The following is a 17,659-nucleotide window of genomic DNA, read 5'->3' as shown; positions in this document are numbered from 1 at the left end:
AGATCTCTTGGAAGAAAAGTGCAGTAGATTCTTGAGAAGGAAACACAGAGAAAGGAGAGGAGATGAAAGGGAAGAAGCACTCACGCTGACACCAGCATGGTACAGCTTTAATTCCAGCCAGAACGAGACTTCAGTCTCAGCTCCAAAGTATGTGTCTTGTCCACCCTTGGGTCCCGAGCATTAAAACAGTTTATGACATTTAAGAAGTGAACCTATCTCATCCTCAATTTCCTCATCTACAAAACTAGGATAATAATATCTCTCATAGGGTTGTAGTTAGAATTAAATGAGGTCATACAATGCCCTCAGACCTTACATGCGTTCTCCTGTATCTACACCTCTGACTATACAGGTCACATGGTTCAAGTTAACCTACCTGCTGTCCTGTTATTTGACCAATTATCAGTCACGTTAACTTTCTCATGCTTAAAGCAGACAATGATGCTCTTAAACATCCCATATCACCACTTGCTATCAATAAATAGGAAGCCCAATGTAGGCCTGTCTTAGAAGGCAAAAAAGAAGTTGAAAGAACCCTGTAACGTATAAGCAGCACCTTTTAAGACTGCATGTTGAGACTGTCCCCTGGATAGCCTTACTCACCTGATGCGCTCCTTCACAATCTCCTGGTGACTATTACAAGTGGTCCACAAACAATAAAGTGGACAATAGGCATTAAGAAAAGAATACGTAAAAACTGAAAATTTTAGTAACAAAGAATAATGGGTAAACACCACTCTTCTGGATAAATAAGTATTATTAATGCCCTTAAAGAACCTTTGGAAAATGCTCTTATGTTTAAGAGAAATTTCAAAACGCAATGTCATGTTATTCAATTATTCCAAAACCACATTGGAAAAAGTTCAGTTTTGACATGCTATTAGACTCAGCTGGTGATGTGATTCACCAAGTTATATTGTGATCACTAGAAAAAAATTCAAGCCTGTGTAGTTTATGGGTCAAAAACTCACTAAACTTACTAATTTTACTTTGCTTGAAGTCAACTCTAATTTTACACAGGCTGTCTCACTATAAGTACTTAACAAAGTACAGTGAAACAAACAAATGGACTGTTGCTCTTCCGCATTCAACCCACAGAGGACAGGTTTTTAACAGATGTCATCAAGCTTGATCTAAATCAGGGAGTAATTCAAGACTGAGTTTGAGTTTAGGAACTTACTGAAAGAAGCTGACCCCAATTCACTTTTAAAAACCAGTTTCAGCTTATTATTTTTAAAAATGTAACACAGAATTATGTAACTGAACTGATGGGAAAACCAGCAGACACACGAAACACTTTCCGCTCCAGAGCGACTCGCTGGACTACTAAGGGAAAAGCCAGTCCACTGCTCCTGCACTCGTGTTTCCTCAACATAAAGTCTTTTCGAGCTCTAGATATCAAGATTCTTTTCAGTACATGTCTTCCATTGTAACATCTTAGTTTCCCTAATAATATGTTATTCCAGTATTTCTAATACATCCATGAGCCATGCTATGGTATTAATCAGTTAAATAAAGAATGGAGGGGCTCGGGTCCAGTAGCTCAGTTGGTTGGGGGGCCATCCCAAGGTGCCAAGGTTGTGCGTTCAATCGCTGGCCAGGACACATACAAGAAGCAACCAATGAATGAATAAATAAGTGGAACAACAAAATCGATGTTTCTCTTTCTCACTCTCAAATCAATAAATTAAAAAAAAATAAAAGAATAGAGGATTCCCTTATAGAGAGTAGCAATCTCGAGATCTTAAAAGGTAATCTTGCCCTTAATCACAGGAAAACAGTCATTTTTAAGAAAAACCAGTGTTGCAAAGTTAGAATGTAGAGAGGAATAAAAGCACCAACTCAGCATGGCATTCAGATAATGGCATCGATAAGGTGCTATTTCAGAAGACCATGACTGCTTCCTGATTTCAGCTTCGCGTGTGAGGCAGCCCCAAAACCAAAATGATTCGACATTCAATTTCTTGCTTTTGACATGCACCATTTTTGATGCTGCATTTTCTGTTTAGTTTCCTTTTGCAATAGAATTCCATAAAGTATATAGAGTCCCTTGGGAAAGAAAAGTTCAAATAATCAAAATCTGATGAACAAATCCAAATCTACTGATTCAAATATTTTATGGGATTCGAAATAAGCAAGATATTGAGATAAACAAAATAATGGCTGTTCCTAAAAACATGTCTGCTCTAAACATTTATCTAAAACCCTCAAAAGTTAATATTGTATTAGATTAGACAACAATAAATCTAGAATCTGATTCAAACATATATTTGCAATAATCTGGCTATTTATCATACTTTTGCTGGCTTTGGACAGACAGGTAGTACCACTGTAGAGCTAATCCAATGGTACCTACCCTCTCCATTGATCCATCACAAAGTGCAATGTACAACCAAAGACAACTCTGGCAATATCAAACTTAAAGCAATTACCCAAATACGACTACCTCGGCAACAGGCCATTAAACAAGTCAAAATGGTGGGGACGTGTGGAGCGGGCAGTGTGTCTGTTCACTGGCAGGCAGACAAAAGGATACACACATATTCACTTAACGCTTCTCTGAGTGTCACCTGTATACCCAGCACTGTTTTGGAGTTGATGAGAGTCAGAAAGGTAACAAGATACACAATCTTTGCCTTATCTTCCCAGTAAGATAAGATAACACAAATGAACATTTAAAGAACAAGACAAGTCAGTGTCAATCTGTGTCCTGACAATAATAAATCCTATCGTAATTCAGAGGGCAAAATAAAACAATAATAAGGGACTAAGAGCCAGACACTACACATATCAAGATTCAGACTAGGACTTCTCCTTGAATGCACCTCTATTTAAAATAAGTTTAATCCCAGGTATCATTAATCACAAATGTAACCTAACAAGTCACTTTCCAAAGTCCCCATGAGGTCCGTTTCCTTATGTGTAAAGTGAGGATGTGAGATTCAAAGAGGAGTCAAAGTTCACCGTCTCTAACCCGAAATGGACCTTGGAGGTTAGAGAGTGATTAAAACTGAAATTCAGCTACAAGAACTGCATAAACATTTAGTATGGATATATGCCTTAAGTGCAGTGCAGAATTTGTGCTGGGGTCAATCTGGCAAAGTAAGGCTAGGCCATGAGGAGCCCAGTTAAAGAACTGGGACTTGCCTCTGGGTCAAGCAACGTAATCTCTGTTAAACCTTTCGGGTTAAACTGAAATGGTATCTCTGCCAAAGAACTACAATGTTAAAGTACAAAGGGACAGCCACGTACTGTAGCAGTACAATGACAGACTTCAGAAACCTTGAGATTTAGTAATTCAGCATAGCCGTTGACTACTAGGAAATACCAACAGTAAGGCTGTCATAATCAGAGATGAAACAACTTGATTTAGCAAAGGAATTACACAGCTCACAATGAAATGCAGTTCCCCCTTAAAGAATCATCCTTGAAAATAGCTGCCACCTTCACTAACCACACAAAGAGTCATGCAACAAACATCCTACATCAGTCTTAGTTACAGTTGCAAGCTGGGGAGCTTCACACAAGAAAGAAAAAAGTATAGGCTCTTCACACAAGAGAGGGAAAATTACTAGATGACGCTAAAAATATTGAATAACCCCCTGCAACTTTACTCTTTCTTACTCAGTTGAATAATGTTTTAATGAGGGGCGGGGAGTTACGTTCTATAATTTTACAACTACATTTACCAATTAACTGAACTGCACTACTTAGAACTCATTCTCCAAACTGGGGATAGATAGATTTCAAAAAACATGCCTCTCAAGCGAAATTAACCAGAACTGTCATGTCCCCTGTCTCTAGTTTACCATAACCATGACAGCAGAACAAAAGCAGCACAAGCTGGACTTGTGATCCAGTTCAACGCAGAGTGCCATCTGCTGCACAAACACAGGATGTCTCCTATGCAAGATGCAACCTTAGTGTCTCTCAGGGACTTTCATAAAGGCAAGTTGGTTGTTCCCATATTTGCCCAAGACATGTGCCTCAAACCAACATCTACTTATAGAAGAATTCCCATTCACGGGGTTCTGAAATATCAATACTTTCCTACTAAACAATAGTAAATTTACGAGGGAGAGAGACACATGAAGGAGCAATTGCACTACAAAATAACAAGAACACAATAAGGGGGTCAAAATATCTGAGTGGGTGGGAGTCCTAAAACTGTTGCACATTAGCTGTGTACTTCTGACCAAGTCTCTCCCATTCTGGGCCTCAATTTCAGGCATAAAATGTCAAGAACTGAACAAATCTGTAAGAGATACCTTTCAAATTGAGTCTTGTGAGGAATCACAGAATAACAGATGGAGAGCTCTATGTATGACGGCTTCAGAGCAATCACAGAAAAAGGAAAACACTCTTTACATATTTTAAATAATCAGTTGTAAGATTTTGAAAAAATCGAAGTTCATTTACAAGTCACCATTCCCATGTCTACCCTTCAGAAATAAAACTTCATTTAATTGTGCTTTCAGTTACAAATTCAGTACATTACATTTACCCACCCCAGAATAGCACAGAAGAACACTTTCATGAAGTACCCACACAAGGATTATACTCACAGCCTGACAGATTCACATGGTGGAAAATATACAAGACACAAAATTTTAAAATGCTACATGAGTAACACACCCCAATAGTCTTAAAAACAAACTGTAAAGTCAAAAGACGTATTATCAGAATACAGAGACAAGGACAAAATGGGAAGTCTTTACATTGTTGAGGGAGAGGGAAATACAACCCGGCTTTTGGGTACCCTTGTGTTTCTAAGAGAACAAAACACATAACTGGAGGCTATGAAACATGCAAATCTAAATTGAACTGTGAAGAAGCTAGGCTCTCACCCAAAAAGCTTTAGCAAAGCAATATGTCAGTATGCCAAATATGAAGAAGTACAATTTTGTCACAAGAATAAGAATAGGGTCCATACCTATGACTAATAATGACAACACCATCTTCCATTCACAGAGCGCTAGTTCTTTTCAAAGCCCTTTCAGATACAATCGTATGCTATCACTGGTCTCGAGGTATCCTGTCTGAAAACCTCCAGTTCAGTTTCCTCTCAACAGCCCTGTCATTAGAAAAATACGGGTGGATGGATTCCTGGAGGGCTGAAGGCACTGGTTTCTCGTACCGGGCTCTCTGCAGCGGCGCTCTGATCACCACACTCCAGAACTTAGCCCCAGGAACTAAAACCCACACTCGGTATATCTCCGAGTTGGCCAGAGACCAACACATATGGGTCTAGAAAGTCCAAGAGAAGAGAACCTGCCGACTTGTTAGGTCTAGAACTCCATGGCAAGTTGATGTCTCGCAACTGAAAAAAAAAATCACAAAGACACACACACACACCCCCAAGGTTGTTCAAACAAACTCCCGATCACTGCCAGCCAATGAAAACCAGCAATAACTGGCGAAGAAAACCACCAAATCCCTGACTCTGTGAACAACTTATCATATCCACTCCCCCTCTGACTGCTGCCCACCCCCTTCCTCGGGAACAAGTTTATGACCAGCCCTCCAAAGGACCCCCGGGGACCTTCAAGGACCCGAGGGAATGCACTGCCTCCTGAAGCAATGCAGCATCCATCGCAAAGGAGCTGTTCCCCGTGCCCACACACGCAGGAAGTCACGGAGGGGATAAAGTTTGATTTGCCTTCTCGCCCATTCCCAAAGGGTCGAGAGAGGCCCAGGGAGGGACCCCGCTGGGGTCCTGAGCTGCTCTCCGGGGACAGTTCCCAAAAGCATGGCACGGCCACTCTTCTGACACAGACACACGGCAGCCGCGGCAACTCAGGACACCCGAAGCCGCCCTGAGGAGGAGGCAAATGGGACAACTTGCACGGGGCTCAGACCGGGAGCAGCGGCGCAGAGCTGTTAAGAAGGAGGGAGGGACCGAGGCCGCGGGCGGGTCAGCGAGAGGTTCAAGTCCTGTGCCTTCCCCGCCCTGGTGTCCCCAGTCCTGCGGGAACATCCCCGCCGTCGCCCCTCCTCCTCCTCCTCTCCGCTCCCTCCGCTCTCCCTCCCTTCCTGGTCGCCGCCGCAGGCGCCTGAAGGGCACGGCGGCTCCTCCGTGTCGGGCAACCCCGGAGCGGCCGCGAGTTGAGGCAACTAGCCCGCTGCCCCGGCGGCCTGCCTGCCCGCGGCTCCCACACGCCAGCGCCGCCCCGCCCTCCCCGGAGCCTCCGGGCGCGCTCACTCACCGTCCGGTGGTGCTGCTGCTGCCGGTGGCGGCTGACGCCCAGCCCGGGGAAGCAGCCGGCAGTCAGCGCTCCGCAACCGCCGGCGCCCACGGCACCGCCCCGGGAGGAGAGGAGCAGCAAGAGCGATCTACCTGCGGCGGCCGCCATCTCTCAACTGGAAACGGCGCCGACCCAGGCAGCGCAGCGGACGGCCGGGGCGGAGCTGAAGCCCGCCATTCATCGGAGTGGGGCCAACTGCAGCCCTCGACTGAGTTAATGAGGCGGGGCTTCCTGCAAGGCCCAATAGGCAGGCGGGACAACCACAGTTGAGGCTGCTTGTCACCTCCAGAGTTACCTATTGTGGGACATAGTCAATTACAGGCTAATTCCAGAGAACTGGTAATTGGCACCCGAGCCCCCTATAATAGCAGCAATAGAGATGGCATATTCGACTCGAGTAATTTGCATCAAGGGTAGAGCTATGACAAGGGTAACTGGGGAAATAGATATTTGTGCAAAGCTTTTTACTCCGTGAGTGTTCTAAGTTGGCAAAATAGGCACCAAATCAATAATCATTACCTAGGTATGCCTGGAACTCTCAACGACGTGCCAGAATTATTATTCATAAACGATGGCATTTGGATATGCTGAAATGAATCCTACATCATAGAGTAATCTAATGACTATGCTTACTCACTAGTAGCATAGTAAGTAGCATAGTATACGAGGGGTAGAATGATCATGATACCAAAGTCCCAGAATGAGTACATGCCGTTGGAGTGAATTAAGACCTGTGTACATTCAAGCAATCAACTCATTTATGTGATTCATTAATGTGATTCAATAATAATGCACCTTGATACTGATATTCTTACACTCCAGAAGCAATACTCTATTTTCTTACCACCTTTGACCTTGCACGCGCTCATTAAACTATAGAAACAGAACACGTTGGGTAGTGTAATAAAAATCATATAAAACTTATTTTAACGAATTTTCATAAGTTAGCTAAACTAGGCATTATAAAACACTTTGGAGTAACTCTTGTTCACTTTCTCTTGAAAAATCATTTTTTTCCACAAGAAATAAGCTCATACTGAGAACTCATTAAAGACTGAAAGATTTGGGGTTCCTGAGTTCCCTTAACAGAGGATTTTTCTTTACTGTCTGTTTATTATTTTTTAAAGATTTTATTTATTTATCTTTAGAGGGGAAAGGAAGGAGAGAAGGAGAGAAATATCAATGTATGGTTCCCTCTCGTGAGTCCCCTGCTGGGAACTGGCCTGCAACCCAAGCATGTGCCCTGACTGGGAACCGAACCACGATCGTCTAGTTTGCAGGCCGGCGCTCAATCCACTGAGCTACACCAGCCAGGGCAACTGTCTGTTTATTATTATGAACTGGTTAATTCTCACAATTTCTTTTAAAATATGGAGCAGGGAAACAGTTAGGTAATCAAATAAAAGTGTTATTCTAAATTTGAGAAAACATATTGAAGTGTGGTCTTAGGTAATAAAGAAAAAACACAAAGAATTTATTGTATCACTTGTTCCAATAATATTCTTTAAAGCTTGACTGAAATGGTACTTTTTTTTTTCCGAGAGTAGATAAATAATGAAGTGAAGCTTTTGGTTAACCTAATCCTTCCAGCCCACTCCAGAACAGTGTGATTGGCTTCTCCTGGACATACTATCTTGCCACTCACCCAAAAGGCATTTATTGCCCAACGTTGGAACCTGACAGTTCAGGAATGAGATAAGCCCCTCCCCCATGTAACAGCTGCACACATTAATCCCCTTAGTGGGAAATCTGTGACATTCCTGAAACAACTTCCCTTCATTTTCTATATTTATCCCATCTGCATTTTATGCATTTACCCATGGGTTGTGTGCCAGTGCCATCTCCCTTTCTCTCGTGTCCCCTCACACTTCTTATTTGGATTACCATGGATTTTAGTTTTGTTTTTATTTTCTATGCCTTCATCAAATATGGCTATGAATCAGGATTGTGCCCTCTATCTCTATCTTAAACTTTAGAAGAGTTCTATTGGAATTGCCTTTCCTCTTTTCTCATTTTTAAAAATCAGATGTGTATCCAGCAGTACTGAGATTTAGTTCTGTGTGTTTGCAAAAGAACCACAATAAATGGGTTTTTTTAAGTACATAAACCTGAAACTGGAGGAATTACCAAAACTTTCTTCTTACTTCTTTACCAAAATCTTTCACCCTTTATCTACAACAATGAAACCATGAATGCACCACAGATACAGATAGGCTGTGAATTTAAGAATCCATTGACTAAACTGAGTTCTAATAATTCAGGGCTAGAAACTAATCTAAACAAATGTCAATTGCCTCTTCACAGAGAAGAGCTTTTTCATAACTACATCATATCTGCTAGTTGGCCAGGCCCCAGAAGGAGGAAGTGTAGATAGCTCAACAGGAAGTCATCCGCATACCTTTTTAAAAAGTGTATATGCAGGGAAATTATATATGAAGAAAAAAGGAAATAATATTTATCAACTACCTGCCATATCAGACACTGTACCGATCACTAGACATATTAAGTTTATAAGGAATTGTAAGGTAATCAGAAAAAAACTTTAAAATACCATAACTTTGAAAAGTAAAATGTTGAAGAAAATTTAAATATCTTTCAACAGGGAATTGGTTAAATTGGAGGATAACCCTGTAACAGAACATATGCAACCATTAACAAATGAATTGTCAAATATTATAACAACGATGTGTGCTGTCAGATAGGTACTAATCAGGCTGATCACTTCACAAGTTATATAAATGTCTAATCACTATGTCGTACACCTGAAACTAATACAATATTGCATGTCAACCATAATTGAAAAACAAAAATATAAAATAAAAAAATTATCCCATCTATACTTTTAAAAAAGTAATAATACAGCATTGATGATCCTTTTAAAAGTTTTATAAATACACATGTAATTTAAATAGGTAGATAGTGATTTCTGGAACAATAAAGAAGAAAACAACTCTGGGGAGTTTTCAGGAATAGCTACCTTTTTGAATGGTTTAACTTTTCACCATCCGCATGTTACTTTTATAATTATAAAAACACAGTCACTGAAGCCTATATGGCTGCAGAGTTGTTTTCTGTGCCTATCCGGCTGATCTTTTTTCAGCTAAAACTAATCAGAAGAGATTTCCTGGAGCATGAAATCCTAACTAGGTTTCCTGCTGAAATATACACTGAACTCAGTTCCCAAGTATGTGACTCAACCCAGTGGAGCATTTGCTTAAGCATTCCAGAATAACCAGGGTAGGTGATGCACACACAGTTAGTTCATTAACATGAACAAGAAAACATGAAAGGGATCTGCTTAGAGGCCTGGGAACTGTGTTCCATGGTACACTGATGGTGTGAATTATTATCCAAGTCAGATCAGCAATTCTTAAAGATCAGAGAAAAGTATATGAAGAAGAAAAGCAAGAGCAAAGGGTTTAGCCTTCAATCAAATACTTATCATAAACCACAGCCTAGATTTGTTTTCTAGCTGTTTATTTTCACTATTTTTCCAGATGTCGTTATTCCTATTTCTCTACACCTACTCACCTGCAGTCACCTCCCCAACACTACTACTCACTTTCCCATGACTTCCTACTTTCTGTGATCTTTTATGTCCTTTTTCTGTCTGTTTCTGTGGATCATGAATATTTCTAGTAAGTGTAGCTTGGAGGGACTCAACTACTACTAAGTGTATCTTTTCCTATCTATACCTATACCTAGTCTCACTTCACTAAACATGCATGCACACACACGTTTTTTCCTTCATTTTGTTTCTTTCCTGAATCATTTACATACTATATTTTTTATATTTTATTTATTTATTTTTAGAGAGAGAGGTGGGGAGGGAGAAATAGAAGGAGAGACACATCAATGTGTGGTTGCCTCTTGTGCCCCCCCTATTGACTACCAGGCCTGCAACCCAGGCAAGTGCCCTGGGTTTCCTTCTCAGTCTGACACTCAATCCACTGACCCACACCAGCCAGGGCTACATACTTTAAACATATAATTTAGTAGATGTATTTACATATTCCCCCTTAACATTTTTTGCGAGGCTGGAATCTCACGACCTGGTTCCAAAGGATGACCGACTCCATATTCATTTTATAACTCAGTGACCCTGCAATCTAACATTCTTTTAGATTAGGAATAATCAGTCCACAAGATTTTTCTTTCAAGAGCACAACACCAGGAAAACACTGAGTTAAGAAGGGCAGGGCTTGTTCAAATAGGACTGTCTTTGTTCACCGCTCCCAGGATTGGAAAGGTTGGCAGCAAACTTTAATGCCGTCCTTTTGGTATTGGATTTGCTTGTGGCCTCCTATGGCTTTTGCTATTTACTAGACCTTTGGAGTCAGGAAGTCTTTTGTCTCTATCTGAAGTGATTCAAAGGGGCAAGACAATAATTTTTTACTCAAATAAACCACACCTCCTGAGTGAGAAGGAATTTAGCACCCATTCTCACTGAACCCAACATCATCCATTCCAGAGTACTCAAAAGTTCCCCCCCAAATCACAAAACCCTCTCTGACAAGGCTGAATTATAACAAAATGTCAAATCAGTAAATGGTTTGCCTCTCTCAGCATGCTCCAGGTATTTCTTATACCCTGAGCATGCCCTGACCTTCCAGCCTCCAACTCTTTGCTCTTACCATCCCTATATGCAACTATTCTATTCTTTTGAAGACCACCTTAGGCACCTCTGAGACTGAATGTCCAGGTAAAATTAAACTCTATAATTTGTTGTTTGTCTTTCTTTCATAGTACTTTGGCACTTGATTTGAGCTGATCTGAAATGAGGTCAGCCACATCCCTTTATATCAGCCCTATTTGATTAGATTAACTTGGCTGGCTGAGCCACAGTCCCCTTCTTCTTTTGCCTTCTGTGTGTATTTTCTGTCAAAATTGTTTATGTTACTATCTTTCTCCCACAGAGCTGTACCCAGTTACAACTGTCTATTTGGCAAATTAATTTCAGTTAACTCTTTAGACAATGACAAGCACTTCCCGGATTGCATTTTTTCACAACATGGCCCAAATTTCTGCTCCTCTGTAACTGAACTCAGTGTCATATGCTAGATTTATTCTCCACTGTGTTATCACGTACATAATCTTCATCGGTACTTACAATGAACACTTAAAGAGTGGGCTATGGGTTGCCCTTGGTGAGAAGCCCGGGGTGGAGCAAATGGTGGGTGTGTGACTGCTCGCTGCCAGTTAACAACAGGTGCAAATGCTTCTCTTTAAATTTAGCCATTGCACTTGGCATGTTTTCTCCCAGGCCTCACTTAGAGCAACCACTGCTTATTTGGAAAGGACCAAGGAAAGGATGACAGACAGGGTCACATTTATTAAAAGGCAAAGAGGAGCAGAGTTTTGTTCTCTGTCATTTAATAAAAGCTAGCCTTAGAAATAAAAACCAGCATGAGTCTTGAAAAGTATAAAGACAGCTTATAAGAGTGAAAAGGAGAAGGAAATTATTTAAAAAGGTAATAATCTTTAACAACTCATTCTTAATCAGGCACTTTAAAAGTCATTCCAGCTGCCGAAACTTGGGAGCAACATTATCTAAAATTTGGATGGAGACTTGGAAAATAACACTATTAATTGAGAGTTAGAATAAGAGTAGGGGTTAAGATCTGGATGAGTATAATTTACTTATTTACTCATTCAATCAGTCAGTCAAGAAAAAATGTATTAAATATTTATTGTGCGCAGGGCAATATATGCTAGGAGAAATTTTTCCAAAATTCACATTTTGTACATAACGTTTTTCTTTTTCTAAAATGCTCATTTACCTACCCCAACCTTGGGATTGAATCAATTCTTCCCACACTTTGCAGTACAAAAGAATTACTGAAAAATCCCTTGAGTTATCTTGGAGCAGCAATATAACACATATTTAAAACATACTACTAATGTAATAATCACAGCACCCAACAACAGTACCAAGAATACATATGAGAAATTGTAGTTTTTTGCTGTCCATGCGTAATAGGGTATAATTCTATTTAAATCGTTTCAAGCTATTTAATTTCCTAGAGTATAAACAAAATTTCAGTCTCAAAATTATAAGAAGACATTGTGTTCTTTTCTACATGCCTTACTTGGCTAAGGCACGTAGACTGAATCAGGGTCCTCAAAGGGAATAACTCATCAAAGGGAATAATTCATTTAATGGATTTGTTAAATTTTAAGCAAGGTTTATAGCATCTGTAGATGCTACCACTTTAAGATCCTGCAGTAATTAGACCTATTATTTATTCAATCAAAACATAATTATTATCAAGAAGAGGAGGGGACTTCTGATCAAGATGGAGGCATAGGTAAACACACCTCACCTCCATGCACAACTATAGCAAAAAATCCAGCTACACACAAAACAAATATCACCCATAACTGGCAGAAAGTCAAGCTGTACGGAAGTCCAACAACCAAGTATTTTAAAAAGCCACATTCATCCAGACAGGTGGAGGAACAGGGACACAGAGAATCCCAGAGAAGCATGGAGACATGGAGTGGCACAGAAAGGCACAGAGATGGGAATGGGTGGTCCCACATACAGGTGTGGTGGGTAAAAAATGAAAAGGACACCTCTGGAGTGAGGAATCCCAGCCATAGTCCAAACCAGCCAGCCCAGAATCCCAGCACCAGGAAGATAAGTCCCCATAAATTCTGGCTGTAAAAATCAGTGGGGGTTGGGGCAGTGGAGGAAACTGCCTCCTCTTAAAGGGCCTATAATGGACTTAGGACTCACACAGACCCACCCATCTGGGATTCAGCACCAGGGTAACAACTGGAAGGGCACCAGTGACAAACAAGGAAAAAGTGAAGTGTGAGTGCCAGGAGACAGCTTCCTACTCAGCAAAACTCCAGAGGCAGAGAGGCTCCCAGAATGAGGAGACAAACAAAATGGGCCAAATAAAAGAATAGAACAAACTCCAGGAAAAGAACTAAGCAAAATGAAGATAAGCAAACTATCAGATGCACAGTTCAAAACACTGTTTATCGGGATGCTTCTGGAACTCATTGGGTATTTCAACACTATAAAAAGACTAAGGCAGAAATGAAGTCTGCATTAAGTGAAATAAAGAAAAACCTACAAGGAGCCAACAGTGAAGGGGATGAAGCTGAGAGTCAAATCAATGATTTGGAACACAAGGAAGAAAAGAGCATTCAATCAGAACATTAGGAAGAAAAAATAATTTTAAAAAAATGAGGAGAGGCTTAGAACTTCTGGGACATCTAAACATACCAATGACTAAGTCACAGGAATGCCAGAAGAAGAAGAGTAAGAAATTGAAAACTTGTTTGAAAAAATAAGGAAAGAAAACTTCCCTATTTGGCAAAGGAAATAGAGACACAAATCCAGAACACAGAGTCCCAAAGAGGAACACACCAAGACACATCATAATTAAAACGCCAAAGCTTAAAGATAAACAGAGAATTTTACAAGCAGCAAGAGAAAAACAGGGAGTTACTACAACGAAGTTCCCATAAGACTGTCGGCTAATTTCTCAAAAGAAACTTTTCAGGTTAGAAGGTACTGTCGAGAAGTATTCAAAGAGCTGAAAAGCAAGAACCTGAAACCTAGATTACTCTATCCAGCAAAGCTATTACCTAGAATGGAAGGGCAGATAAAGTGTTTCCCAGACAAGGTAAGACTAAAGGAGTTCATCATCAGCAAGCCTTTATTATATGAAATGCTAAAGGGAATTATATAAGAATAAAATAAAAACAATGAACATTAAAATGGCAATAAAATCACAACTATCAATAACTGAATCCAAATAACAAACTAAGCAAACAAGCAGAACAGGAACAGAATCATAGATTTGGAGATCACTTGGAGGGTTAAAAGTTGGGAGGGTGGAAAGGGAAATGGGGTAAAGATGAAAGGATTAAGAAGTACAAATCGTTAAGTACAAAATTGACACGGGGATGTCAATTTTGAACAGTATAGGTAATGGAGTAGCCAAAGAACTTACATGCATGACCCAAGAACATGAACTAAGGTGGGAGGATTGCTACAGGGAACAGTGGTACCAGGTGGAGGGGAGCAAAAGGGAAAAAAATTGGGACAACTGTAGTAACATAATCAATAAAATATATTTTTAAAATATAAATAAATAAATAAATAAATAAATATAAAAAGAAGAGGAGATTTTCACTTACTACCACTAGATTATAAACCAGATAGCATGTGAAAGTGTCCTGACTCAAAACCCTGAGTTAACTTATAAATACCATTATTATTAATTCACATAATGTAGAAATAAATCCTCACTTAAGAGGATTTGAGAAAGATTATAAAGAGTTAATGGTTCTTTTAAAATTGGCTTTTGCTGCTTCCTTACCAATTTTGTGTTTTGGAGGGTGAAAAAATACAAACATAAACAAATAAATGGGTCCTTCTCCCAGAAATGCTCCTGGGAAATGAATGAGTCTTGTTAAATTAAAATTTATACATAGGTTATTAGTAAGCAGGCCAATTTTAAAAAGTAAAGCCCTCATCAGTCATTTCTACGATGCATTCTTTAGAATCATAGTTCTTCATCTCCGTTCCGTGTTGGCAGACAGATTTCCCGCACGTGCTCCCAGAAACAGCAGCCTGCAGAAAGCAGCGTGGTAAACAAGAAGGAGTTTGGCTGACACAAATTCAAAGTGTGTTCATTGTAATGACTACATTGTGCCCAGGTATCTCCTTATGAATTAAAGAATATGAACTATTTTAAAATATAATAGAAGAATTTCTTCTGTAACTGTAGCAATGGCTATTCCTGAGTTCCAAGAAATTCGTTCATTCTTTCAATAAATAATGCGATTTGTTGGTTCAGTGACCACAACTAACAAAGTAAAAGCTCTGGCCTCCCAGAGCTCACCATAAAATGATGAGAGATCAGGGAAGTGGGAGAGTATTGTAGGAGAGCATCTAATCCGATTTTGAGGATGTGGGAAGGTATCTCAGGGGAAGTAATATTTGGTGAGACGTGTAAGATTAGTAGGAGTAAATCCCAGGGGGAGCATGGTGAGATTTGAAACTGGAGAGGCAAAAAGAACAGGTTATATAAGATCTTACAAACAATATTATGGAATTTGTATTTTACACAAAGAGCAAAGGTAAATCTTGAAGGATTTTAGAAAAGGGGGAGTTTAGAGAACAGATTAAAGACTAGAGAGACTAAAGACAGGGAAACAAGTTAGGAGATCTAGGCAAGAAATGCCAATGGTATGATTTATAATATTGGCCATGGGGGGAAAATGGACTAATTTAAGAAAGATTGTATATAAGTTGAATCAAAAGATATTGTAATCGATAAGATATTAGTGGGGTGGGAATGAAGAAGAGTAAGGTATCAAGGGAGATTTCTAGAAGACTCACTCAGATAACTGGATAGATGTTCATATCATACACTGAAAAAGGAAACATAGGAAAAGAGATTTGTTGGGTGAGGATAAGTTCAGTTTAAAAAATGTTGTGTGTCCTGATGTGGACCTCAGTCCTCGTCTGAGACTCACGAAGGACTTCTGGGCCATAGGAGTAGATGTGGGTCATCAACACACAATCAACAGCTGGTAACCAAAGCCATGGAAATGGAGGATGCTACCCAGAATAAGATGGCAGAAGAAAGGAAGATCTAAGAAATCAGTTTACATTTGATGTGCTTCCATAACATGCGCTTAACTAATATTTGACTTGAGTAAATGAATGCATAAATAAAAACATGAGTCTTAAAATCTAGAAGGCATTTTTAACAGTTGCACAAGAATTTTTCAGATAAGTGATATTCAGAGTCCTCAGATAGTTAGTGGGTGTGAGTTGTTCACTTTTCAAAAATACCCTGGATTCCAGAAGAATTTTTTTAGTCTACTGCAAGGTTATTATTTTATTATAATGACAATATCTATAAAGTTCCCAGGCTGAGTTCTAATACTTCAGAGAAAAGTATTGCATACAAATATGTACATACTTGGCATAGTTCCTTGTACATAAATCAATGCTTAATAAACATGTGTTCAAAGAGATTTGTAAAACAAAGAAATAAATACATGAGTAAAATATGTACAGCTGTTTCCTCATAAAAGAGTCATAATACCTTCACTCCACTACTCTCATATTTGTTGAGGTACTACAAACAGAACATAGTAATTTAGTCCCTAGGGCCACTTAATCAAAGGAGGCACATCTGAACTAGTAAGGCTGCCTGGGCATGTGGACAGAGAGCTGTATGTTTTGAACTCATATCCAAAACATACAATGAACTCTCACAAATCAATTTTTTTTAAAAAGTCAGCAATCCAATAGAAAAATGGGCAAAAAACCTGAACAGATAACCCATAAAAGAGGAAATCAAAATAACCAGTCATATATGGTGACGGAAGATTTGACTTTGAGTGGTAGACACACAAAGCAATATACAGATTATGGATCATAGAATCATACACTTGAAACCTATATAATTTTATTAACCAAGATCACCCCAATGAATTTAATTTAAAAAAATAACCAGTAAACAAATGAAAAGTTGCTTAACTTCATCCCCCAAGAAGAAATTGTAAATTAAAAACCACAATGCGGAGACTTCCACCAAGATGGAGGCATAGGTGGAAACACTGTGCCTTCTCCCACAACCAAGTTTGAATACAATAGAGGTTTAGTAAACAAAGACACAGCCAAAGAGTGGAAAACTGAACTATACGGAAGTCCAACAACAAGAACTGTTCAAATGGACTGGTAAGAGGGGCGGAGCCAGCAGCGAAGCAGGGTCGGGCAGGAAAGATCCCCCCCAACCCAGGCGCACAGGCAGCCAGGGTAGCAGCACGGACCCAGTGGGGGTGCGGGGCAGGCTGACCGCGGTCACACATTCGAGTGCAGATAAATCAGCAGAGCAGTGAGCAGTGAGACGGACCAAGCAGGCCCTAGCAGGTGAACCCAGTGAGTCCGCAAGGCGGGGGGCTGACCACGGTCCCACATTTGCGCGCAGTGGGACAGACCATGTGGCCCGGTGTTGAGAGATGGCAGAGGCAACCTCCATTGTTTTCCTTTGACCCCACCCCCACATACAGCGTCACAACCCAGAGACTGAGTTGCCCTGCCCTGGTGAACACGTAGGGCTCCACTCCTCATACCTAACAGGCACAAACAGTCCAAAATGTGGCTCAAGAAGAACTCAAAGCCCCAGAGCTGATAACTCTAAGCGACCAAGAAATATCCAGCCTCTCAGATGCACAGTTCAAGACACTGTTTATCAGGATGCTCACAGAACTGGTTGATTTTAGCTACAAATTAGAGGAACATATGAAGGCTAAACTAATTGAAATGAAGGGAAATGCCCAGGAAACCAATAGTGATGGAAAGGAAACTGGGACTCAAATCAATGGAGTGGACCAGAAGGAAGAAAAAAACAACCAAACAGAAAAGAAGGAAGAAA

General features: G+C 40.2%; 1 protein-coding gene across 2 annotated transcripts in view; it reads right to left on the bottom strand.

Annotated features, from left to right (window-relative positions):
• MCU (mitochondrial calcium uniporter) overlaps nt 1-6,386 on the bottom strand; it is a 216,397-nt gene extending 210,011 nt beyond the window's left edge. The window contains exon 1 of one of the 2 annotated variants that reach the window (XM_037055858.1): nt 6,207-6,386. In XM_037055858.1, coding sequence (XP_036911753.1) covers nt 6,207-6,353 — 147 coding nt within the window. In that variant the 5' untranslated portion in view covers nt 6,354-6,386. The remainder of the gene's footprint in view (nt 1-6,206) is intronic. The other variant, XM_037055859.1, reaches the window with a different exon arrangement.
• Between the last annotated feature and the right edge of the window lie 11,273 nt (nt 6,387-17,659).

Source organism: Sturnira hondurensis, unplaced genomic scaffold (assembly GCF_014824575.4).
Source record: "Sturnira hondurensis isolate 20B ecotype Veracruz unplaced genomic scaffold, ASM1482457v3 Scaffold0008761, whole genome shotgun sequence".
Lineage (NCBI taxonomy): Eukaryota > Metazoa > Chordata > Mammalia > Chiroptera > Phyllostomidae > Sturnira > Sturnira hondurensis.
Note: the sequence above shows the minus strand (reverse complement) of the source record. Positions and strands in the feature narration are given on the sequence as shown.